Source organism: Galdieria sulphuraria, assembly GCF_000341285.1.
Source record: "Galdieria sulphuraria unplaced genomic scaffold scaf_48, whole genome shotgun sequence".
NCBI lineage: Eukaryota > Rhodophyta > Bangiophyceae > Galdieriales > Galdieriaceae > Galdieria > Galdieria sulphuraria.
In genome coordinates this window covers 27,329-47,164 of record NW_005178427.1, presented here as the reverse complement: position 1 = coordinate 47,164, position 19,836 = coordinate 27,329, and the positions used below count along the sequence as shown (strand labels likewise).

Here is a 19,836-nt window from a genome sequence, read left to right as displayed (position 1 = left end):
AAAAATTGGAATGTTGATGTCTTCAGATTGTTCCAGAGCTGCAGTTTCGAAGAGACTTTATTTTGTGCACTCTTTCGACTCAACTTGTGCAAGATTTTCGGTTTATTCTAGACATTTGCGTGTAATATCTTTTGGACCGAAAAGATTTTGGAAGCAATATGGAAGAACTTTGAAAACTCGACGCAACTTGTCTTCCAGTCCTTGCTATCACTGTTGTGTTCATGAAAAGGATGAACAATTGGTAAAGCTGTTTCTTTAGTGCACAAACTTTGAATGACTGTTATGGACAGTTTAAAGTGGCAGTGACCAAAAGAGAGGAAGCCACTGGTATCAAATTCGTTTGTGGAAAGGGCGGTGTAGGAAAGACTACTTGTGCAGCTGCTTATGGCGTTTATTTAGCAGGTAATATTGAAGAACAGTCTTTCAAGTCAATAAGACAAACTCTTTTAGAACGAGGATATCGAACTCTGATTGTAAGCAGTGACCCTGCACATTCTCTAGCAGATTCTTTAGATATTGATCTCAAGAAAGGTGAAATCTCGCCTGTTGTTGGTTGTGAAAATTTGTGGGCTCTCGAAGTGGATACCACTGCTGCAGTTGGAGAGTTTAGAGATGCAGTTTCTTCTCTGACCAGTATCAATCAAACAGTAGATAAAGAGTTACAGGATTGGGCTTCTCGACTAGGAATTGAAGAGTTTCGTGACATTTTAGATAATATTCCTCCCGGTGCAGATGAATTTATTGTATGTACAACATTCGTATGAGTTCTCATCGAATATTTTAATATGGAAATAGGCGTTGACAAAAGTATTTGTATCTTCTGAAACGACTTCCAATCGGAAATATGATTATTTAGTTATTGACACTGCACCCACTGGACATACCATTCGACTGTTAGCATTTCCAGACTTTCTTAGTCGATTCTTATCCAAAGTATGTTTTCAACTTACAAGCGATAATCATGCTTACAAATATTTGCCATTCAGGCTTTGGCTCTTCGTGGAAAATTGGATGGTGCTTTGAATAGAGTTAACAATCTCTTTTCTTTGGTTAGAGATAAACATAGCTTCAATAAGAATGTTATTTCTAATGCAGTGAAACGAATTACTCAATTTCAAGAACAAATGCAACAGTTTCATGTAAATATGATTTTCTAGTTGTTGTAATGAAAAAAAAATGTGAGGTCTTCGATAGGATCAACTTAGGGATACATCAAGGACAGATTTCATTGTAGTAACTATTGCCAGCAATTTATCTCTGGAGGAATCGACAAGGTTGGTCAATCTATAATATATAATAAGCTTGGTTATGATTCCTAAATGAAATAGGCTGGTTTATTACTTGAAAACACAACAGTTTCACTTAGAACGACTGATTGTAAATCAATTGATTTCTGCGGATACTAAAGCAGCTTATTGGCAATCTTTGATGAGAGGGCAACAACGTGTTCTAAGTCGTATCAAAGAAAATGTGATTGACAAACCTATTATACAAATTCCTTATTTAGGGGCAGAAATTGAAGGATTCAAAGGTACAGTTATCTCTTCAAGGAGCAACTTCAAATAATAATAATAATATGCATAGGAATCCGACAGCTCTCCAATTATTTAGATGACGAACTACATCAAGTAGAAAATAAAGTGTTTGATGAATGGCTTATTCAAAAGAAGAATTCGAATCGAGAGGATGATGATACATCATCCTTAGTGGAAAACGGATGGTGAGTCTATAATTATAATTTTTTGCAAAGGAGTATTGGAACTCTTTTCCTAGTCAATACATATTTGTTGGAGGCAAAGGAGGAGTAGGAAAGACAAGTATTAGTAGTTCCTTATCAGTTCTAATGTCAAAAGGTATAGCATGAACATCAATTTCTATACTATGGAAAAGAATAGTCACTGTTACAAAAAGAGCGTCGAGTATTGATTGTATCCACTGATCCTGCACATTCTTTGGGAGATGCATTAGAAACCAAACTCAGTGGTTCACCTACATTCATACAAGGTAGAAGAATTGCAACGGAAGAAGATTGTCCTTTAAACTGAAAGATTAGATAATTTGTATGCAATGGAAATCGATCCTGAACAATCTATTCAAGAGTTTAGACAGTTATTGTTGGATTTGCAAATGGAAGATTCGAATAGTTGGGGAAGTGAAGTTGTTCGAACTTTAGGCCTCGGAGATTTTATGGATATATTGGATAATCCTCCCCCAGTATGTATTGATGAAGATATTCGATATAGAAAGATATGAACAAGGATAATGTCTAGGGAACAGACGAGTTAGTCGCCTTAACTAAAGTAATTGAATTGGTAGATTTAAGACAGTTTGATTTAGTCATTATCGATACAGCCCCTACAGGACATACTCTTAGGTTGTTAGCGTTTCCAGAATTTATTGAAAGATTATTGGGACGTGTTTTATCTTTAAAGAAACGTTTGGATGGTACTATTGGCATGGTGACCAGCCTATTTCGTAGGTCAGATGTCAATTCTTCTATTCAAGATGCAGTTTCCAGAATAGAAAACTTTCGATCTCGCATGGTATAATTTCTCTCGTTTGGGTTTTGAATAGTTGATTTGTAATGTCATCACATTAGGTTCTCTTGAGGAATATCCTAGTCAATGAAAAATTGACATCTTTTTGTGTGGTTACTATTCCAACCGAATTGTCTTATCAGGAATCTATGCGTTTGCTACAGTCTCTGTCTTCTTCTCAAGTCAAGGTACTTGGTGTGTTTGTTAATCAGGTTAGTATAATGCCATTTCATTTTTGTTTATCGAAATGATAAGAATCATTTAGGTCATTTCATCTGTTCTCGAAGATGAGTCTTTTCAGGAGGTGGTGAGAGTGCAAACCAAATATTTGGATCGATTGAGACAGTTAGGTAGGATAGAGAATTCTATTTGAGTCATAGTTGAAACTCTTTCAAAGCCAAGGACAATGCCTTGCTATTGGTTTCTATGCCATTCTTTGATATGGAAGTTAGAGGCGTTTCAGGTTTGCGTATCTTTTCCAAAACTCTACTTTATGATTTGCAGTACAAACAGGAAACAAATAAAACTACATAGATAATAGTGTACAAGTTAGGCATCCGGATAATCATTTGTGCTCGTTCAACCGCCAATATGAATCATGGGTCTGTTAGGATTACTAGCAATTCCCGTCATGTCCTATCAAACAAAAAAAATGGTTGGTACACATATACATTCAAATGGAAACAATACAAGTAACCTCATAACCACCCAAAGCAAAGTCCTTTCTTTTCACAGCGAAAGCCACAATTTCAGCCAATTCATCATCTGAAGCACCTTGTCGCATATAATCACGAAGCGAAACTTCCTTGTCACCGAATAAACAAACCTAAGCACTCATTCAATACATATAAATTCAAAGAACAATAGAAAGCAACCCTCAAATTGCCATCTGCAGTTATTCTTAAACGATTACAACCAGCGCAGAAATGTTCACTCATGGAAGTTATAAAGCCTAACATAGTTCAAATCATCCCTAGTATGAAATAATAAGAGTCTCACCTATACGCCCAACAAAGCCAGGTATTCTAAAATGTTTCGTGGTATCATGAATGCCGTTTTGTTCAGGTTTCAATGTTCCAAACTCAAGAGCAATCTTTTGTTTCATTTCTTCAAAGGAAACAAATCTAAAACAAACATAAGCACTCTCTCATTCATTATGCCAAACTCTTACTTACTTGCCAGTATTCCAACGATTACCTTCAAAAGGCATATATTCTATAAAACGTACAGTAATGTTCTAAACATTTCATCAGAACGAAGTCACAAGAGCAAAATTTCAAAACGCTAGCATACCCAATCCTTTGTTAAATAACAAAAGGATAATATTTCATCATCATTGAAACCACTGAACACAATTACAATACGTATATAGAATTCTAACGATATTCTTACCGAATGACTACACAGTTGATTTTCACCGAAGGAAATCCGAGTTCGACAGCTTTGAAAATAGAGTCCAAGACGGTCTTGTGACCCTGAAGACAAGTTATCAAATAAGAATGTTCGATAAACTGAAGATATTTCTTACTCTACGACGCGTAATGAACTCAAATTTGACTGGAATTAAAGTGTCCAGACTTATGTTGAGTCCAGAAACTCCGCTTTCCTTCAATGATTCCAAATATTTATTCAGAATCATACCGTTGGTGGTAATCGCAAGTCTACTTCTAGACGGGAAGTGAAAACCCATACAAGTTAGTGGATAAAGATAAACGTACATATTTGTTTGTTGCTTTGTAGATTGCACAATATCTAGAAAATCCTTTCTTACTAAAGGCTCACCTCCTGTAAAGCGAACCTTATCAACTCCATAATGAGAAAAAAGTTGCAATAATCTGATAATCTTAAATACACTTATTAGTAACCAGTTATTTCATCTTTTTCGGAAACTTTTTACCTCATTTTTAGACAAAATATTTTCTGAAGGACTGAGTTGAACTCTACATCAAATAATCAACGCCGTACAACCTAAAAACTTGCCTACATAACATACCCTTCTTCTGGCATACAATACAAACAACGAAAGTTGCACTTCTCTGTGACCGACACTCTTAGATAAGTATGTTGCCTACCAAATGTGTCCGTAAAACCTTCCTGTTTAGTTGTTTCCCTGTTGGGCAATAAGCTTTGGAATCTTTTCGAAAGATGGATACAAATAGATAAAAACATACCTATCTCTCAGTGTTGTTGATAAGGTTGAATTGAAACAAACAAAGCTTCGGATGCGAAACAGCCAAGTCTTCTTTAGCAGCAAATAACGAAACATCATTCTGGTTGGAAAGCAATGCAACATTCGTAAAATGATTTTGACATCGCGTTATCGTTATTGGTCCCGACCTTTTGCGTTTGTTTTGGTTTACGTGTTTAGGAAATCTTTCAACTGTAGTTGCCTTGTCACACATAATTATGGCTATTTATCCTTTACGTCATCGGTAACTTTTACAAAGTGTTTTGCTACATTGGGAACTAAACTAATTAACAGTATCCCTGTCGGGTTCAACGTGCGAGGCTTCACTGGAGTCCATTTCTACAACGTAATAAATCTAAGAATCCTACAAAAAGTCCAGGGCAAGATTTAGTCTATGCTGAGACCGGACAAACTATCCATACAAGTAAAAGAAGAAATAAATCTGAAGGCTCGACAACCACGACGAAACTAGTGAAAGCCAATATTAAGAAGCCAAACTCTAACGTTGATTGGCAGTCAGAAGATCATCTGATTGAAAAAGAAGACGCTTCTCAAGACCCATGTCAATCTGTTCAAATAGAAGACGAAAAGGAATCCGAAGACGTTGAACCTGCACCTTCTGAGAAAAAAAGTAAGAAAAGTTGTTATTCTCTTTTATGAAGCTTTCATATCAACGACTTATCCTAGCCTCCAAGAAGAAAACGAAGAAGAAGGAACCGGAACCTGTCGTTCCTGAATATGCCATCGAGGACTTCTTTGAGCATAATGATTCCATTCATGAGGTTGGTAGATATGAAATTATATTTTTATAATTACACGAAAATTTTATAGGATATGCGATACGGAACTTGTAAACTTTGTTCAGCTCCAATTGTCATTCCAGGCTTAGATCACTATCTATGCAAAGAATGTGGATGGATTAGCAACTCAGACCAATCCAATGAGATTTGAGCTTTGTTCAACTTTACTCGATACGTATTTATTCGACAAATGAATAGAAAGTCAAATAGTACAATGCGATACTATTCCGAAAATACTTTTCGAATAAAAGACGATATTACCTTTTGTCTATCATCTTTTAGCTTGTAGCGTCAGTCGGTTGGGGTGTCTTGGCTCTCTTCTTTTTCTTCTTCTTTTTCTTTTTCGTCTCACCCGACTCGTTGGGAGAGGGTTGGGAACTTCCCTTTTCTTCTTCCTCATCATCCTCTTCACCTCCTTCAGCCTCCAAGTGTGGAATATCTATTGAAGTTTCCCTCAAAGTGTTCTTCGGTTTGTTCAAAGTTGTACTGTCAACCTTCTTCTCCTGTTCCCTCCAACTTGCGGGAACTTCTGATTCCCGCCCAAAGACAGAAGAATTCGAAAACGTAACATTGGCTTGATTCACTACCAATCTCATACTCTTAACTTCCTCGTTCACATCTTCTACAAAGGAACGCAAATTAGACAACTCCGCATCTATTGCTTTCAGAACTTTACTGGAATCCTTTAAACTGTAAATAACAACCGAATCAGAATCTAACAAACTTACTTGATTGTCCAGCTTGTAAAAGAGAGAATTAAAAGCCTTCTCCAACTGTTGCAACATTTCCAATAACGATGAGGCACCTTGGGAAAAACTTGTCAATTGCTCTTTCGTAGACACTGCATTTTCCAGGTATTGGCGCAGCATATCTTCAGATACTTGCAGAGACTTGTTTGCTTGGGATTTTACAGCGTTTACTGACTTTGCAAGGTTATCAACTCTCGATCTGAGAGTGACGAAATCTTCTCTTGTGACCAGCTCCCACTCAGGAGTAGGCTTCTCTTCTGCAAGTGTTCTTGGCGAATGAACAGAGAGTCTACCAAGGTTACTTGTTTCCGAAGATAGTATTTTGGCTTCAAGCAAATCCAATCTCTCTCTTATTGCGGCGGCTTCGCTTGCTCGGAGCCGCAAACGCAAATCTTCAAAGACGTCCCTGAACCATCTAGCTCTCAACATACTAAATACACTTTTATATTTAGTGAGAATGGTTGTAAAACCTGCGGCAACTGTTGCGGTGAGAGCAACCACAAGATATGACTGCAAGGTCCAGCGCATTTCTAACCCAAACCAATATCCAACTGCAAATGTTGATGAGACTGAGCACTCTTAATGCATACGACACAAAAGGATGTAGTAGCTGAATAGTTGTTGTTATCAGCAACTCAGGTCTCATATCCAAATGAGAAAATACTAAGAAAAATCTTTCTGACATCCGAAACTTGAGTAGTGAAAAAATGAATACTAAAATTTTTCTTATCGAAAGACATTTACAGAATTACAAATGTTGTAGAAAGAATTGTTGATTTTTCTAAGTGGTGGTAGAGTTCTTGTCAGATGGAATGTTCTACGAGTTTGGATGAGTTGAGAAAAAGAACACTCAACACATATGGACCGGAGTCGGCAGTATGTTCAGTTAATCCGCCCTTACCAGACGAGGCAAGAATGACTCTCCTTCGCATAAAGTATGAAAGTGAATATAAGTTAGCGAATAGTTTTGCTAGTGAGTACTCAACTTGTTGTTGTCTTTCTTGCTTTTGAACTCCTCTAGGCTTCGTAGAAGAAGCTTCACATAAACACAGTGGTGAAACTTTGAAAACAGTTCCGAAAGCAGTTGAGAACAAAACAAAAGAATCAAGGGAGAAACGGGATGATTCGTCGGAAAACGGCGTTGGCAACGAAGATTTGTCATTGACTGAAAAGGTGCCTAACAGTTTTGGTGAAAGTTTGCACAAAAGTACCGAGAAAATCAACTACGCAACACAAACGACACTTGTAGTTCCAGAAGATAGACAAACAGCAGTTTTGGAAGTAAACAAAGCTCTACCTTCTGCGGGTGCTTCTCGTGTCAGGGCTGTTCGAAACCGAGCTTTGCAACAACTGGTACAGGGACAGCGGAGTTTGGGTCCTATGGAAGGTGTCGAAAAGGATCGACCTCAGTGGCATCCACCGTGGAAACTGATGAGAGTGATTTCTGCGCACTATGGGTAATTGAGATGGTTTTTCAAATTCTTGTTTTCTTATAGAGAATTTAGATGGGTGCGGTCCGTGGCGTTTGATGTAACTAACGAATGGTTTTGTTCAGGCTCTGCTGACAGGACGATCAAATTCTGGGATTTTGCTTCTGGAGAGTTGAAGCTGACTCTCACAGGTTTGATCTTTTCATAGTTCTTAGAAATTGTTGATAAAAATTTTCTCAAGGTCATATTGGGACTGTTCGGGGTTTGGTCGTATCGCATCGTCATCCCTATTTGTTTTCTGTCGGCGATGATAAGCAAGTGAAGTGTTGGGATTTGGAATATAATAAAGTGATAAGACATTATCATGGACATCTATCAGGTATGAAATTCTTCTCAATGCTTGATGGGTTCATTATACAACTTTTCTTTACAGGAGTCTATTGTGTAAGTTTACACCCAACTCTTGATGTTCTTGTTACGGGTGGACGAGATTCAACTGTTCGCGTTTGGGATGTTCGCACGAAGCAGCAAATTTTTGCACTTAGTGGCCATCGAGACGCCATTTATAGTGTCCAAACCCAAGGAGTTGATCCTCAAATTGTCTCGAGTTCTGCAGATGCCACAGTATGGACATTTTGAATACCAAACATGAATATTCATTTGAATTATTTAGATCAAACTTTGGGATCTCTCAGCGGGTCGTTGTTTTTCGACTCTTACTCATCACAAGAAAGGAGTCCGTTCTATATGTATACATCCAAGAGAATTTTCTTTTGCTTCAGCATCTGCTGGCCGCATCAAGGTATTTAAATTGTATAATTGTCTTTATGGTTTCTTGTTTGACAATCGTTGCAGACATTTTTATTTCCGAATGGAGAACTTCTTCGTAATTTTTACGGGCACAATACCATAGTCAACTCGTTGGCTATCAATGAAGTAAGTCAAGTTATTACACTTTTTCTTATTCCAATGCATTGGTTAGGACGATGTTATGGTATCAGCTGGTGACGATGGTTCCTTAGTTTTTTGGGACTATAGAGCTGCTCATGAATTCTTCCGAACCAATACTATTGGACAACCTGGTTCTTTGGAATCTGAGTCGGGCATTTTCACATGTTGCTTTGATCAAACAGGTAGAATATAAATTAAATGGGAACTCGAGCATATGTTAAAAACAATTCAGGTTCTCGTCTTGTCACAGGAGAAGCTGATAAAACTATAAAAATTTGGAAGGAAGACGAAAATGCGACCGAAGAGACTCATCCGGTTCAGTGGCAACCACCGAGTGGTCTTCGCAGATACTAGTTTATAGAAGTTCCGTTAGTAATATGACTAGAGAATTGTGCGATTCAGTTCGCAAAGTAATGGTACTGGTTTTAGAGCTCTTTGGTAAGGACGTACAGGCACTAGTTTATAAATGAAACGTCTGTAGACGACCTTTATATACACACGGCCACGATACCAGTTGAGATGAATGATACGTAGTTAACATGTATTTTTGATTTCTGAGAAACTAAAGATATTTTGCTTTTTTGGCTTACCGAAAAGCCCATGGCATTATGAACAATTTCCATCGGCATCGCAATCTAAGATGGGCACTGTATTACTCTCAGATGGCAAGAAAAGAAAAATTCGGAATTTTTGCTACTTACTACTTTTAAAGCAAGGTATATCGAATAAGGAAAGATCTCCAGAAAATAATTGTGGAAGAGAAGACCTTTGATATGAGTGTGTATTGACCCCCATCTCGGCATGATTATGAAGCCAAACTGTATTCTTGTGTGGTGGTTTACAGTAAATGAACCAATAGTCGGTTTCATCGAGGAATCTTTTCAACCATGGAGACCATACGTCCTTTCCCTGCCGTAGCCATAAATTGTATTTTTCGTCACTTGTTTCGGTATAAGGTGTAAAATTGGGTCGCAATGTAACCGTCAAATACCAATCCATAAAGTGCTTCCAAAATGTACCGAAATAAATAGGACCCCAACTAGAAGTAAAGCGGACCCGAAAGCAATTTAGGAATTGTTGGGTTATATTAGATGCAAGAAAATGTTGACTTATTTGCAATTCTTCCATAACAATCCCGCCACACTGCTCAAACTCTCCAAAGCTTTCAGAATTTTTTCTTGAACTCTCCATTGCTAATAGAATTTTTTCAATATACTCAAGAAAACGGCAAGAGATTTCAATATCGTCTTCTAAGAAGATGCTTGCTTCCATTTCATTAGTTGGATACCAGGCAGCTAACCACTGATTTTGTAGTCCATGATGAACAGTTCTGTAGTGAATCTCTTTTCTGCCAAGAAGCCACTGAAATCCTTGAGTTGCTTCTCTAACTCGAATGATGTTATTTAATTCCTTTTGAGACTGATATTCCTCATCGAATTTCGAATCTACGTAAATATAGAGGTTCACAAATTTATAATTTTTTTTCAGAATCATGTTCGATATTGATTGGAGCAATCTATGCAGGGACTCAGGCCTATTAAATGTAAGAATTCTGAAGCTGAGTAGACTGGTTTCTCTTTCATTTTGACCATCTTGTCTTTTATATATTTCATCTAAACTTAGAATTATTATCAGAATACAAGTTATTATGAAAATAAGTTCATTTTGAGAGGTCTTCTTCTGTTCCCTAAAGGTTTTTTCTTGCGACATTGCTACGCTATTTGTGGCGCCAAACAACAATGAAGAATGCTTAAACAAAATTATTGTCGGTAAGGATTGTTGGAGATGTCAAAAGTTGAGGAGGAATCCCGAGAAGGTGGTTGGAATGGTTTAGAGTTCCAAGAGTTCGTTCAAGAAAGCTTCTCACCAGTTTCGTTTGTTGGAAATGCTTTATCCAACAGAAGTGTTCGACATGCTATGGTGACAGTTGAAAGAGCCGTTGAACAGTCGAAGAAAACTGTGGAGCAGGAATTGAACAAAAATCAGGATCTCCTCATTTCAAAGATTGACAAGTTGGATAAATCAGAGAACAACATTAGTGGTATTATGACGGCTTCAGAAAGTTTACTGAAGGAAGTGGAGAAGATCGAACAACTTATGGGACTTCCTTTTTCCCAAACAAGAGACAGCATTTTGAAATTGGAGTCCGTCTATCAATGTTTAGGAATTCTTAGAGACATAATATGCTTAGAACGTTATGTCTCACGCTTGAAGCAAGTTTTTCCCAACGTTTCTGATGCAGCTACTCCGGAGTCTTCTGGATATCTTTCAAGTGACCACGGCAATATTTCTGCAGAAGAAGAAGGGATATGTGATCTCTGTGAGACGGCAAAGTTGGCACAGAAGCTTTTAGATTCATCTGTCTTATCACATATATCTATCACAAGACAACAAGCTGTTTACGTGAATCAATGCTTGAGTCGACTCGATTGGACTATAAGAAGAACGTTGTTGGAACGTTTAGAGGCTAGGTCACAAGTAGATGTCGGCAATATGCTATTTGGTGCCTATTACTTGGATAATCTTCAGGTAACCCTGGACTATGTGACTCAAGAACTCATTTTGAAGGTTTCACAGAAGATAAGAGAAACGTTTTTCTTGGATCAAGGCGACAATATTCTAGCAGAAAGTATTTCCAAAAAGGATTTGTGGAAAAGACTCCTATCTGTAAAGGAATGCATATTAGAGGGTCATCGTTCTATTCTATTGCTAGAAAGTATTCTTTGGAGGAAGTATCCTTGGGACAGTCATAAGCCGCTTGCTGCTTTCTTGATTAGCAAAAATTTAGTTCAAGTGTCAACTGAAAGGCATTCTGAAGAATTCTCACATCATTTTTTGACTAGAAGATTTTATCTTCTCATCAGAGACAGTCTGAAATCACAAGTAGAGGCTACTTCAACCTCCTCGAGAGGCTCTTTAAGAGCCGAATTGTTTGATATGCTTGTGGATATGTATCCTAATATATATCAGTTGCTTAAGGAGATGGAAGATTCTCTATATGAGCAACTCGCGGATGACGACATATTTGACTCATTTATTTCATTAGCTTTCAATTTGGGAGATTCTCTTTTTCTTTCATCGAAGTATGGTAGCTTTGATCTTGTCTCAACGTTTTATCCTTGCGAAGCGCACTACTTTGCAAAATCCTTTTCACGTTTATCACTACCATTGGAACAACTCTTTGAAAATGCTGAAAGTTCTTTTGATGAAGATGCAGTAGGAAGTTTTGTGAAGCTCATCGAAGCAGAATTTCTGTCCAATCTGGAATTAATAGAGTCGCCCAATATGTTTTTGAAAAACCTTGGATCGATCATTAACATGTTTGTAGCTAAAGCAGAGCAAAGTATGAACAGAGTGATTGGACAAGAGTGGGATCCTACACAGTCATTATTTATGGATAGGTTGTTTAGTTTGAGCTCCTTTTATAATGGTATTCTTCTTTTTGAAGAGAACCTCAAACGTTTCCCTACTACGCTCGAACGGAAAATGAAACATATGAGAATGCTGGAGTTGGAGATCACATACTCGAAGGGAAAACTTGATGACAAATTGTCAACAGAAGGTTTATCGAACTGGTTAAATCCTGATATACAATCTGCTAAAGAATCGTTATCTTCAATTTCCTGTATATTTATTGATGAAGTATTTGAGAAGGCATTCGATTGTTTACTTGGTTTAATATTGTTAATGCACAACTCTGACGGTTTGAAACCCAGTTCCGTTACTCGTGTTTCGACTGGGAAAGATTCACAATTTTTGATGACAAACAGAGAAGAGTTTGAGAATGTATCCAAAACAGTGAGAGGTTTAGTAAGATTTCTGGAGTTGTACAATTCCTCTTTTTTCAAACTTTTAAGAAATCATTACCTTTTAAAAGGAAAGATGGAGCATTTCATTAGCAGGTTTGTTCTATGCTACTTGCGAAATATCTCTGTTTTGCATCCATTAAGAGATCAAGTTAAGTACCAACTACTTTCCGATCTCGCTACTTTGGAAGGTTTTTTGTCTTCATTGTGCCCCACATGGATAGTTAGGTATCAGAATGTGTATGACTGCCTTCGATCTTTTCGTATGCTTTTATTTTCCGAAACGGAGCAAATCTTAAATTATACCGAGAATCCGGATTCAATGAGTTATTTATCCCGCATATATCCAAGCCTACTCGTACATCATTTGATTTCCAGATGGAATGTTTCAAAAATATTTGTTTTCGAACGGTCAGACTGGACCTTGAAAACCTACCTTTATTTTTGGGAAACTCATTCTGAACGTAAAATGTGTGAACTGGCTATTGAGCATTTGCAACGATGTTTACCAGAAATATCCAATACTTGCTCAGCAGATGACATTAAGACCCTAAACAAGGTCCCTCCTTTCATCTACAGCGTGCTGGATACGTACGAGTCTATGGCAGGTTCTCAGTCAACGGCCTTGTAATCTTACTAGGAAGGATACTCTCTTCAGTGTCAACTTGAAACAGTCCGTGGACATGTCTGCAAAACGTCCTTGTTGTTGATAAGGTAAGACGGTAAGGTGAGTCCACTCGTAATTTGTACAACAGAAGAGAATGCAACAATATTCGCTCGTAGAATGGACACGTTATTATATCCAATGCGAAGAGAACCTGATTTTGGAGATTAGTTCACATATAAGTTACAGTTTGATTCCTACCATTGTGCAATAAGTGGATTGGTAATCGCGAACCCTCTAAAGTCGTGAAGTTAGCAGTTCTCGCAGGTTGAATATTGTTTATTAGGTTTCCTGTTGTGAAACCACCAGTAGGAATGATCTGATACAGAAGCAAATTCTCTAGACTTGTGATATTTGTTTCCAGTAACTGGCGGCAATTTTGAGGTAACGCATCGTTGGTTGGTGCGAATACTGTGAACTGGTCACCCTAACAATTTGTGAACATTTGTAAGCATAAGACGGGCGGCGTGGATTCACTCACAATTCCCTGAAATAAGCCAAGCAGTTGGCTTTTACATAGTAGTGAGACAAAATTCGTAAGGCCAAAAGCTTGTAAAGCGTCGGCAATACTCTCTTGAGTATTTTGCTTGGGTTCTTCCAACAATGTCGTAACAAAGTTTAACTGTAAGTTAACTAAAACGAAAAGAAGGATGATGGTCTTTCCTAAACGCTGAAACATATTTATGTTAAGAACGCATAATGCGAAACGGAATTTTCCAGTCACTAGCGAAAGCCACGTTGAAGCATGAAATTGCTCGGCTGACTCGAAAGGATGGCTATGAATCAATGCCGATTCGCATTTCACTCCATGAGAAATGGAACGCGGGCAGACATTTGCATTTATTGGACGTTCATTCTTCGTTTGTTGACTTCGCAGTCACTTGTGACTATTCTCATATAAAGTTTATTGTTGCTCATAGAATCGGATGAATGTGACCGTTGTTTTGCACTTTTGGTAACGAACTTTTTCAAACTTATTACGGCGAATCGTAGTGTTTTAGACCTTTTGGGCAAGTCTCGTTCCAAGACATCGCTTACTGTTTTGTACAAGTTTCTTTAATTAGCCTCACATGAGAACTGCTTTCTTTACGAGATTTATGAGACAAGGAATAGTAATAGAAAAATGCGAGATATATATATTCCTTCTTGTTCCTAGTAAGAATATAAGAATGGTATTTAATTATGGAGATATATTAATGTCTCACTGTTGCTATTCTCTTTCTTGGTTTTTGAACCAGCTTGTTTTTCCATTGACTGTGTTAAATGATAGCAGATCTATAAGAACATATAGAAAATAGGATATCGTTCCTGATAGCATACATCAGACTACCATTTTGTGGTTGAATGTTTGGTTGAATTCAGTGGACGCTCAATAATATCATTTCATTAGTTGATATCACCAGGGTTTCGGGGAGCAAGTTAGTAAAGGCGATGGTGATACAGAAGATACAAAATATGGGGATAATGTCGAACAGATATGAATACTTGCTCACAAGTTGTCAAAACTCCCTCAAATTTTAGACTCTAAGGTGGAGTACTTGAAGTATAATTACATTCATTTGGAATGAAAACGAACTTTTATGGGATCTGGAGGCAGGATTTGGAGGCTTTAGCTTTGAAGTGGCTGTTGATATGCCTAGACATTTTCCTTCATTTTGGGAAATTTGATAGAGATCTTTTAACTAACTCGAGAACAGTGTAATAGCTTGAGAACAGAACCATGACACTGTTGCCTGCTAATTTTGCAAACAACGCTTACATTCATTCTGCTTTCTAGTTTCAACTAGTCATAAGAATAAAGACATATACCAATTTATCTTATAGTGATGCCTATTTCCACATTTTTTCCTGATAGACTTCAATCTAGTTCTGTGAGAATGTTGAGACAAAAATTGGTTTCTTATTCGAGCATGAAACAGAATCCTGCAAATAATTGCATCTTAGGATAAATATTGTCAGAAACTAAAAAATAACAGTCTTTACAGGAAAGTGTATTTCTGTATTCAGAAATCGTGTGACTTTGTGAAGTCATAATTACTGCCTTTTAACATTCAACTCTCGAGCTAAAAGAGTTTTGGTTTAGTTGATTCACATAAATAGAATAATTTAAAGTAAAAGGACTAAATGTGAAAACTCATTATTCTCGTACTTGTAGTTGTAGGATAAAAAAGAATTGTTGCTTCCAGTAATATACTTTCGCCTCTCGAAATCATAGAGAAGCTATGCTTGCAATTAGTTTTTGTATATTGGAATAGTTTGGACTATTGTGCTTTGAACAGTAAAAAGGTGCAGCTTATAAAGATAAATGAAGTCATCTCGTCATTCACACTATTTTGCAGTGATATCTTTCCTTAAAACTTCTCGACGATTGAACAAGGTGTTTCCTCACAAAACTAGGCGTTTCTACAGACTCTCAGCATTATGTATTTTATTTCTTACTAGTCAACCCTTGTCTAAATAGACAAGAGTTGGCAAACCCATAGAAATGTCTACGAGACATTTCTACTCTTCAAGAAGAAAACGCGATGAAATCAACCGAAATCAGCAAACTCAAAATGATTTAAAGCTCGTGGTGTTTCCAGATACAGGGTATTTTTACAATATTGGTATATACTTGACAGGCATGACTGAAAAAACTCAATCGTTTTCGTTTGACAAGGAGATAGGAGACAACACTCAAACTATTATAGAACAAGAACTACAAAAACAACAAACTGACGAAGTGGTTCCTTTTAGTAACGAGGAAAATACGGATGAAGCAGAATATGATCCAGATGGTAAAAATTATGATAGCCATAGAACCAGCTGGCTTATGACAACTATTCTTGTTATCGCAGAAACAGCTTCTTCTGGTCCCCTTTCTAATCCTTCTGCTGTTGCAGTTGTAGGCTTTGTTCCCGGTACCATTCTGTTTGTAGCACTGGGAGTTATTGCAACTTACACTGCTGTGTTGCTTCACGAATATTGGAAAGAACACCAACATATCAGAAATTATGATGAAGCTGGAGAAATTATATTTGGTAGAGTTGGAAAAGAAGTGCTTTTGTGGTGTCAAATTGCTCTGTTGATATTCTTTAATGCATCGGTTATCGAACCTGCCGCTGATGCACTATACGTCCTTGGAAACCAGAAAACGTGCTATGTCATTTTTAGTGTTGTAGTTACTGTCTTCGGAATTCTAATTTCCATTCCAAGGACTCTTCGAGGAGTCAGCTATCTATCTATTATAGCAATCATTAGTTGGTTAGTTGCTGTTATTCCAACTATGGTTGGAGTGGCAACACAAGATGCTCCTATGCCGGGAGTCAAACCTGGAACCAATATTCATCTTTCTATTGCAAGCTCCGCTAGTTTTTATGACATAGTAGGTGCAGTCAACGTAAGTTTAGATTTCAAAATTCCTATATAAGGAAATGACTCTTTCTCTTCAGGACATTGTCTATGCCTATTCAGGACACATGGTGTTTTTCAACTTGATTCTAGAAATGCGTCATCCTATGGAGTTTCGAAAAGCTGTAATTATTGCATTCGCGATAACCACTTTCATATATACCTTCTATGGAGTCTTCATTTATGCATACACGGGTATCTATGCGCAGAGTCCCTATTTCTTCAATTTGGTCAATCCAAAACTTCAAAAAGCAACTTTTTTCTTGCAAATTCCCAATCTACTAATAGCAGGAGTCAATTATGCCTATTTGGCGACAAAGAATGTCTTAAGAAGATTTCCATCTAAGCGTACCGCAGCTTATAAGAACGACTTGAAAAGTTGGGCTCTATGGTTGTTTCTCGTTGCAACATTCTGGTGGGTTCCCTGGTTACTGGAAGAGTTAATTCCTGTCTTTGACGATCTGATTGGTATTGGAGGAGCTCTATTTGCAAGTCAATTTACCTACGGTCTTCCTTGCCTTTTCTGGTGTTATCAACATCGTTCCAAATTATTCCGCTGGCCGTTTATACTTTTGACAATTATTAACGTGATTATTTTCCTCCTTTCTTGGTTAAGTCTTGGTGTCGGTGTCTATGCAAACATTGATAATATCAAAATGCTTTCAGATTCTGGAGCGATTCCAAAACCCTTCAGTTGCTCCCAGTAATACTTGCATGAATAGTTGTTTATCTTGGATTGTCTTCTGCTTTAGTAAAACCTTGCTTTTTATAGATGTTCATATTTTATAACTTTTTTTTCCTTTCAATGATACCTCCAATGATTAAACTAGTTCTAATATCCCCTTTTAACAAAATAGAGTGAAACTTTTAAAGAAGTTCAATTTTATATCGATCAAGAAAGCAACTAAAGAAACATTCAAGCTAAAAAGAAAGGATGGTTAAAGAGTATTTCCTTGTCATCCTCATCCTTCAACAAATCATCAACGCAAGTGTTGTCGTAACCCGAACTATCCTCATCAGAAAAAACGAAAGAAAGCATCTTTTTTAATGACTTTCCAATCTTTCCAAAATCAAAGCAGAAACATCGAATGCCGTCATTGCAGTTTGGGATGTCCTGAAAATCAGTTGCACATATTTGATGTTTTTCCTCCGAGCAATTGCCTATCGAAACACTTGTTGCAGTTTCCTTATTTTCTTCAACACAGCTATCTTCAATTTCCTCAAGCAAGACACTCTCCAAATTTGATTCTCCGCAGTGTTTTATATACAACTCAGAGATGTTTCTCGATAGTTCTTTCCTCTGGACAACTTCAAGAGCTGTTTGAAAGTAATGTTGAGCTACATCCCCTTTACCCTGCCATTGATATAAATAACCTAGAAATGCATTAACTTCCGGAATTTCCTTGGTCATTGGCAAGTCTTCGATCACTGCAATGGAATCCTTTACAAAGTTCATATTGCCTAGCTGCACGTCAAGAAGTATGCCACTCACAAGTGCAACGGTAACAAAAGGACTATTTCGTAGACCCAAGCGATAAAGAACATTTATCGCAGTATTTAGTTTTTCTACAGCTGTAGAATAAAAAGTTCGTTTTTTTCTCCAAATTTGCCAAATACAGCAATGGCATTACAACCACAGGAGAGTCGATAATATTGTGAAAACCACACAAGTCCACAGCTTGACGCAATAGATATTCTCCTTTTTCTTCATCGCCAATGTTGCAATAGGCTTCTCCTATGGCTGCCTTTAACCTTGCTATCGCTTCTATTTCCCAAGAATCCGGACACATCATATCTGCACAATCGCAAGTCGTCATAGCAATCTGATTACTTTCAGTGCATGTTTCTAATAACAGAGATTGAGAGCACGCATTTTGATGCAGGGCCTTTCTAAAAATTGCAATCAAGGTCTCAGGAGAAGCACAATATCGGAAGAAGTGAACACAACGATTCAATAGATTGATGTCTAATATTTTAGCAATATCGTTTTCTACTATCAGCTTCAAGCAGTAGTCCATATTTACTTTTTCATTTGTATATATAGATAGAATGATATCCTTAGCCGTTGCTCTCTGCAAGAAGAAATAATCGTTTATGTCAAAGTATTTGCTAAGGAAATACTCCACAAAACGTTCTTTAGCTTTGTTCATAACAGCTAAATATTGGGGTTCATTGCGCACGACTGAGCTATTCAAAGCAAAAGATTTCTCCAGAGGTCCCATGAGAAAGAAGCCTTTCTCTGATAGAAGTATTTGATCACGCAACAAAGACTGAAGAATGCCGTGGCCTGGTTGTTCGCTAGTAGAAGAAATTCCAATGATGAAACAAGCTGTTCGCCAATCAAAGTAGCCAGGCAATATGGAAAGACTTTTATATGCATCTCTGAGAAACATACTTAGTCCTAAGTAAGACTTTCGCACTCTCTCAAATATTAATCTTATTGTTGCCAACGATCCACCCGAAAGCGAAACTCCTTTCCATTGCTCTTCCATTTTCCATAAGTATCTCAGCTGAAGACATTCATCTTCCTCAAGTGAGACTCTTCTATTTGCGTCTGTTTCCTGCTCTTCCGCTCCTTCACCTATTGAGGTATCTTGTGTTTCTCTATTATCACAACGGCCATCTTTTTCAGATACGAAACTAAGTATATTTCCTTGCTCGAAGAATTGTTCTCCAAAGTGGAAAATACTTGCTTCTGAAGTCTTCGAAACAGTCTCGGAAGCTGTATATTCTACAACTTCTTGGCTGCTTTCTCGTGTTGCTTTCTGTTTGGCATCTCGTTCTTTCCTGCGTCTGTAGGCCTTATTCTGTCTTATTCTTCGTTTAAGTATCTTTTCCATAAATTTTCTTTCTTCTTCATTCTTCAATTCTGCTCCTGTTTCACTTATTACATAAAGTGGTGGTCTCCCCGGGCGTCTTCTACGACATACTTGTCTTATCAACTGACGAATACTCTCAATATCTCTGGGGCTCTGCACAGAGTCTGTATCTGCACTTTGTAGAATGCTATTCCAAACATCCAAGTCCCCTCCAGTGGAATTTGTCCAACTATACTCATCAAGGTTGACTATGCTATCTAGTTTTGTCTGTGAGCGCTTTTTTCCTATTCCAACAAGCTCTCCAATACACATTTTTCCAATTTCCAACTGAATAAAGCAAAGCGGTAAAACACCATACAATGAAAAGAGTACAATTCCACACTAGCAGCTTTGCAAAGTCGATCTCGTCCTGTGCCAAATCAACGACTCGTCAACCAGATTTCTTCAGAAAGGAGGGAAAACGGTAGAATTGTCCAACGGATATTTCTACATCCATTCAGTT

At 37.5% G+C, this 19,836-nt stretch overlaps 10 protein-coding genes across 11 annotated transcripts; 5 read left to right on the top strand and 5 right to left on the bottom strand.

Annotated features, from left to right (window-relative positions):
• The first annotated feature begins 4 nt into the window (after nucleotides 1–4).
• Gasu_50000 (arsenite-translocating ATPase, ArsA family) lies at nucleotides 5–3,089 on the top strand. Its single transcript, XM_005703866.1, has 16 exons — nucleotides 5–241; nucleotides 291–402; nucleotides 451–743; nucleotides 796–933; nucleotides 987–1,139; nucleotides 1,195–1,274; nucleotides 1,329–1,531; nucleotides 1,585–1,720; nucleotides 1,774–1,853; nucleotides 1,912–2,004; nucleotides 2,054–2,214; nucleotides 2,271–2,543; nucleotides 2,600–2,749; nucleotides 2,803–2,887; nucleotides 2,935–3,000; nucleotides 3,042–3,089. The coding sequence occupies exons 1-16, from the start codon at nucleotides 11–13 to the stop codon at nucleotides 3,059–3,061; spliced, it is 2,274 nt and encodes a 757-aa protein (XP_005703923.1). The 5' UTR covers nucleotides 5–10; the 3' UTR covers nucleotides 3,062–3,089.
• Nucleotides 3,090–3,093: 4 nt separating this feature from the next.
• Gasu_49990 (molybdenum cofactor biosynthesis protein A) lies at nucleotides 3,094–4,724 on the bottom strand. The gene is made up of 11 exons (XM_005703865.1): nucleotides 4,531–4,724; nucleotides 4,435–4,477; nucleotides 4,256–4,380; nucleotides 4,066–4,204; nucleotides 3,930–4,012; nucleotides 3,831–3,882; nucleotides 3,713–3,774; nucleotides 3,537–3,661; nucleotides 3,413–3,489; nucleotides 3,235–3,363; nucleotides 3,094–3,173 (listed from the first exon to the last, which is right to left on the bottom strand). The coding sequence occupies exons 1-11, from the start codon at nucleotides 4,704–4,706 to the stop codon at nucleotides 3,117–3,119; spliced, it is 1,068 nt and encodes a 355-aa protein (XP_005703922.1). The 5' UTR covers nucleotides 4,707–4,724; the 3' UTR covers nucleotides 3,094–3,116.
• Nucleotides 4,725–4,734: 10 nt separating this feature from the next.
• Nucleotides 4,735–5,759, top strand: Gasu_49980 (hypothetical protein). 2 transcript variants are annotated; one of them, XM_005703863.1, is made up of 4 exons: nucleotides 4,735–4,969; nucleotides 5,020–5,356; nucleotides 5,413–5,507; nucleotides 5,557–5,759. In XM_005703863.1, exons 1-4 carry the CDS (start codon nucleotides 4,838–4,840, stop codon nucleotides 5,674–5,676), a joined length of 684 nt encoding a protein of 227 aa, XP_005703920.1. In that variant the 5' UTR covers nucleotides 4,735–4,837; the 3' UTR covers nucleotides 5,677–5,759. The 2 variants fall into 2 exon arrangements, with proteins under 2 accessions (XP_005703920.1, XP_005703921.1); XM_005703864.1 differs by lacking the exon at nucleotides 5,557–5,759 and having other exon boundaries at nucleotides 5,020–5,441.
• Nucleotides 5,760–5,763: 4 nt separating this feature from the next.
• On the bottom strand, nucleotides 5,764–6,844 carry Gasu_49970 (uncharacterized protein). The gene is made up of 2 exons (XM_005703862.1): nucleotides 6,254–6,844; nucleotides 5,764–6,208 (listed from the first exon to the last, which is right to left on the bottom strand). The coding sequence occupies exons 1-2, from the start codon at nucleotides 6,800–6,802 to the stop codon at nucleotides 5,804–5,806; spliced, it is 954 nt and encodes a 317-aa protein (XP_005703919.1). The 5' UTR covers nucleotides 6,803–6,844; the 3' UTR covers nucleotides 5,764–5,803.
• A 140-nt stretch (nucleotides 6,845–6,984) lies between these two features.
• On the top strand, nucleotides 6,985–9,259 carry Gasu_49960 (pleiotropic regulator 1). The gene is made up of 9 exons (XM_005703861.1): nucleotides 6,985–7,247; nucleotides 7,296–7,731; nucleotides 7,780–7,895; nucleotides 7,946–8,083; nucleotides 8,138–8,328; nucleotides 8,378–8,506; nucleotides 8,560–8,640; nucleotides 8,687–8,837; nucleotides 8,888–9,259. The coding sequence occupies exons 1-9, from the start codon at nucleotides 7,082–7,084 to the stop codon at nucleotides 9,007–9,009; spliced, it is 1,530 nt and encodes a 509-aa protein (XP_005703918.1). The 5' UTR covers nucleotides 6,985–7,081; the 3' UTR covers nucleotides 9,010–9,259.
• A 4-nt stretch (nucleotides 9,260–9,263) lies between these two features.
• Gasu_49950 (uncharacterized protein) lies at nucleotides 9,264–10,164 on the bottom strand. The gene has a single exon (XM_005703860.1). The coding sequence runs from the start codon at nucleotides 10,147–10,149 to the stop codon at nucleotides 9,349–9,351; it is 801 nt and encodes a 266-aa protein (XP_005703917.1). The 5' UTR covers nucleotides 10,150–10,164; the 3' UTR covers nucleotides 9,264–9,348.
• Nucleotides 10,165–10,414: 250 nt separating this feature from the next.
• On the top strand, nucleotides 10,415–12,619 carry Gasu_49940 (uncharacterized protein). Its single transcript, XM_005703859.1, has 2 exons — nucleotides 10,415–12,465; nucleotides 12,513–12,619. Exons 1-2 carry the CDS (start codon nucleotides 10,441–10,443, stop codon nucleotides 12,552–12,554), a joined length of 2,067 nt encoding a protein of 688 aa, XP_005703916.1. The 5' UTR covers nucleotides 10,415–10,440; the 3' UTR covers nucleotides 12,555–12,619.
• A 4-nt stretch (nucleotides 12,620–12,623) lies between these two features.
• On the bottom strand, nucleotides 12,624–13,914 carry Gasu_49930 (uncharacterized protein). The gene is made up of 3 exons (XM_005703858.1): nucleotides 13,607–13,914; nucleotides 13,327–13,552; nucleotides 12,624–13,279 (listed from the first exon to the last, which is right to left on the bottom strand). The coding sequence occupies exons 1-3, from the start codon at nucleotides 13,802–13,804 to the stop codon at nucleotides 13,122–13,124; spliced, it is 582 nt and encodes a 193-aa protein (XP_005703915.1). The 5' UTR covers nucleotides 13,805–13,914; the 3' UTR covers nucleotides 12,624–13,121.
• Nucleotides 13,915–15,484: 1,570 nt separating this feature from the next.
• On the top strand, nucleotides 15,485–17,356 carry Gasu_49920 (amino acid/auxin permease, AAAP family). The gene is made up of 2 exons (XM_005703857.1): nucleotides 15,485–16,504; nucleotides 16,557–17,356. Exons 1-2 carry the CDS (start codon nucleotides 15,611–15,613, stop codon nucleotides 17,220–17,222), a joined length of 1,560 nt encoding a protein of 519 aa, XP_005703914.1. The 5' UTR covers nucleotides 15,485–15,610; the 3' UTR covers nucleotides 17,223–17,356.
• Nucleotides 17,357–17,363: 7 nt separating this feature from the next.
• On the bottom strand, nucleotides 17,364–19,774 carry Gasu_49910 (uncharacterized protein). Its single transcript, XM_005703856.1, has 2 exons — nucleotides 18,179–19,774; nucleotides 17,364–18,087 (listed from the first exon to the last, which is right to left on the bottom strand). The coding sequence occupies exons 1-2, from the start codon at nucleotides 19,644–19,646 to the stop codon at nucleotides 17,432–17,434; spliced, it is 2,124 nt and encodes a 707-aa protein (XP_005703913.1). The 5' UTR covers nucleotides 19,647–19,774; the 3' UTR covers nucleotides 17,364–17,431.
• Nucleotides 19,775–19,836: the final 62 nt, after the last annotated feature.

Coding starts and splice junctions, on each gene's coding strand:
- Gasu_49910 (XM_005703856.1), bottom strand. CDS start 19,646: ATGTGTATTGGAGAGCTTGTTGGAATAGGAAAAAAGCGCTCACAGACA. Junction 18,088..18,178: donor TCAAGCTGTGGACTTGTGTG/GTTTTCACAATA, acceptor TTTATTCTACAG/CTGTAGAAAAACTAAATACT.
- Gasu_50000 (XM_005703866.1), top strand. CDS start 11: ATGTTGATGTCTTCAGATTGTTCCAGAGCTGCAGTTTCGAAGAGACTT. Junction 2,750..2,802: donor TTGGTGTGTTTGTTAATCAG/GTTAGTATAATG, acceptor AGAATCATTTAG/GTCATTTCATCTGTTCTCGA. Junction 3,001..3,041: donor GGAAGTTAGAGGCGTTTCAG/GTTTGCGTATCT, acceptor TATGATTTGCAG/TACAAACAGGAAACAAATAA.
- Gasu_49950 (XM_005703860.1), bottom strand. CDS start 10,149: ATGATTCTGAAAAAAAATTATAAATTTGTGAACCTCTATATTTACGTA.
- Gasu_49940 (XM_005703859.1), top strand. CDS start 10,441: ATGTCAAAAGTTGAGGAGGAATCCCGAGAAGGTGGTTGGAATGGTTTA. Junction 12,466..12,512: donor CCAAAACAGTGAGAGGTTTA/GTAAGATTTCTG, acceptor CAAACTTTTAAG/AAATCATTACCTTTTAAAAG.
- Gasu_49930 (XM_005703858.1), bottom strand. CDS start 13,804: ATGTTTCAGCGTTTAGGAAAGACCATCATCCTTCTTTTCGTTTTAGTT. Junction 13,553..13,606: donor TTGGCTTATTTCAGGGAATT/GTGAGTGAATCC, acceptor ACAAATTGTTAG/GGTGACCAGTTCACAGTATT. Junction 13,280..13,326: donor AATCCACTTATTGCACAATG/GTAGGAATCAAA, acceptor CTCCAAAATCAG/GTTCTCTTCGCATTGGATAT.
- Gasu_49960 (XM_005703861.1), top strand. CDS start 7,082: ATGGAATGTTCTACGAGTTTGGATGAGTTGAGAAAAAGAACACTCAAC. Junction 7,248..7,295: donor GTTAGCGAATAGTTTTGCTA/GTGAGTACTCAA, acceptor GAACTCCTCTAG/GCTTCGTAGAAGAAGCTTCA. Junction 8,838..8,887: donor ATGTTGCTTTGATCAAACAG/GTAGAATATAAA, acceptor AAAACAATTCAG/GTTCTCGTCTTGTCACAGGA.
- Gasu_49920 (XM_005703857.1), top strand. CDS start 15,611: ATGTCTACGAGACATTTCTACTCTTCAAGAAGAAAACGCGATGAAATC. Junction 16,505..16,556: donor ACATAGTAGGTGCAGTCAAC/GTAAGTTTAGAT, acceptor CTTTCTCTTCAG/GACATTGTCTATGCCTATTC.
- Gasu_49990 (XM_005703865.1), bottom strand. CDS start 4,706: ATGTTTTTATCTATTTGTATCCATCTTTCGAAAAGATTCCAAAGCTTA. Junction 4,478..4,530: donor TATTGTATGCCAGAAGAAGG/GTATGTTATGTA, acceptor TATTTGATGTAG/AGTTCAACTCAGTCCTTCAG. Junction 3,883..3,929: donor ATCAACTGTGTAGTCATTCG/GTAAGAATATCG, acceptor AATTGTGTTCAG/TGGTTTCAATGATGATGAAA.
- Gasu_49970 (XM_005703862.1), bottom strand. CDS start 6,802: ATGCGCTGGACCTTGCAGTCATATCTTGTGGTTGCTCTCACCGCAACA. Junction 6,209..6,253: donor TTTACAAGCTGGACAATCAA/GTAAGTTTGTTA, acceptor TACAGTTTAAAG/GATTCCAGTAAAGTTCTGAA.
- Gasu_49980 (XM_005703863.1), top strand. CDS start 4,838: ATGATTTTGACATCGCGTTATCGTTATTGGTCCCGACCTTTTGCGTTT. Junction 4,970..5,019: donor ATTTATCCTTTACGTCATCG/GTAACTTTTACA, acceptor ACTAATTAACAG/TATCCCTGTCGGGTTCAACG. Junction 5,357..5,412: donor TGCACCTTCTGAGAAAAAAA/GTAAGAAAAGTT, acceptor GACTTATCCTAG/CCTCCAAGAAGAAAACGAAG.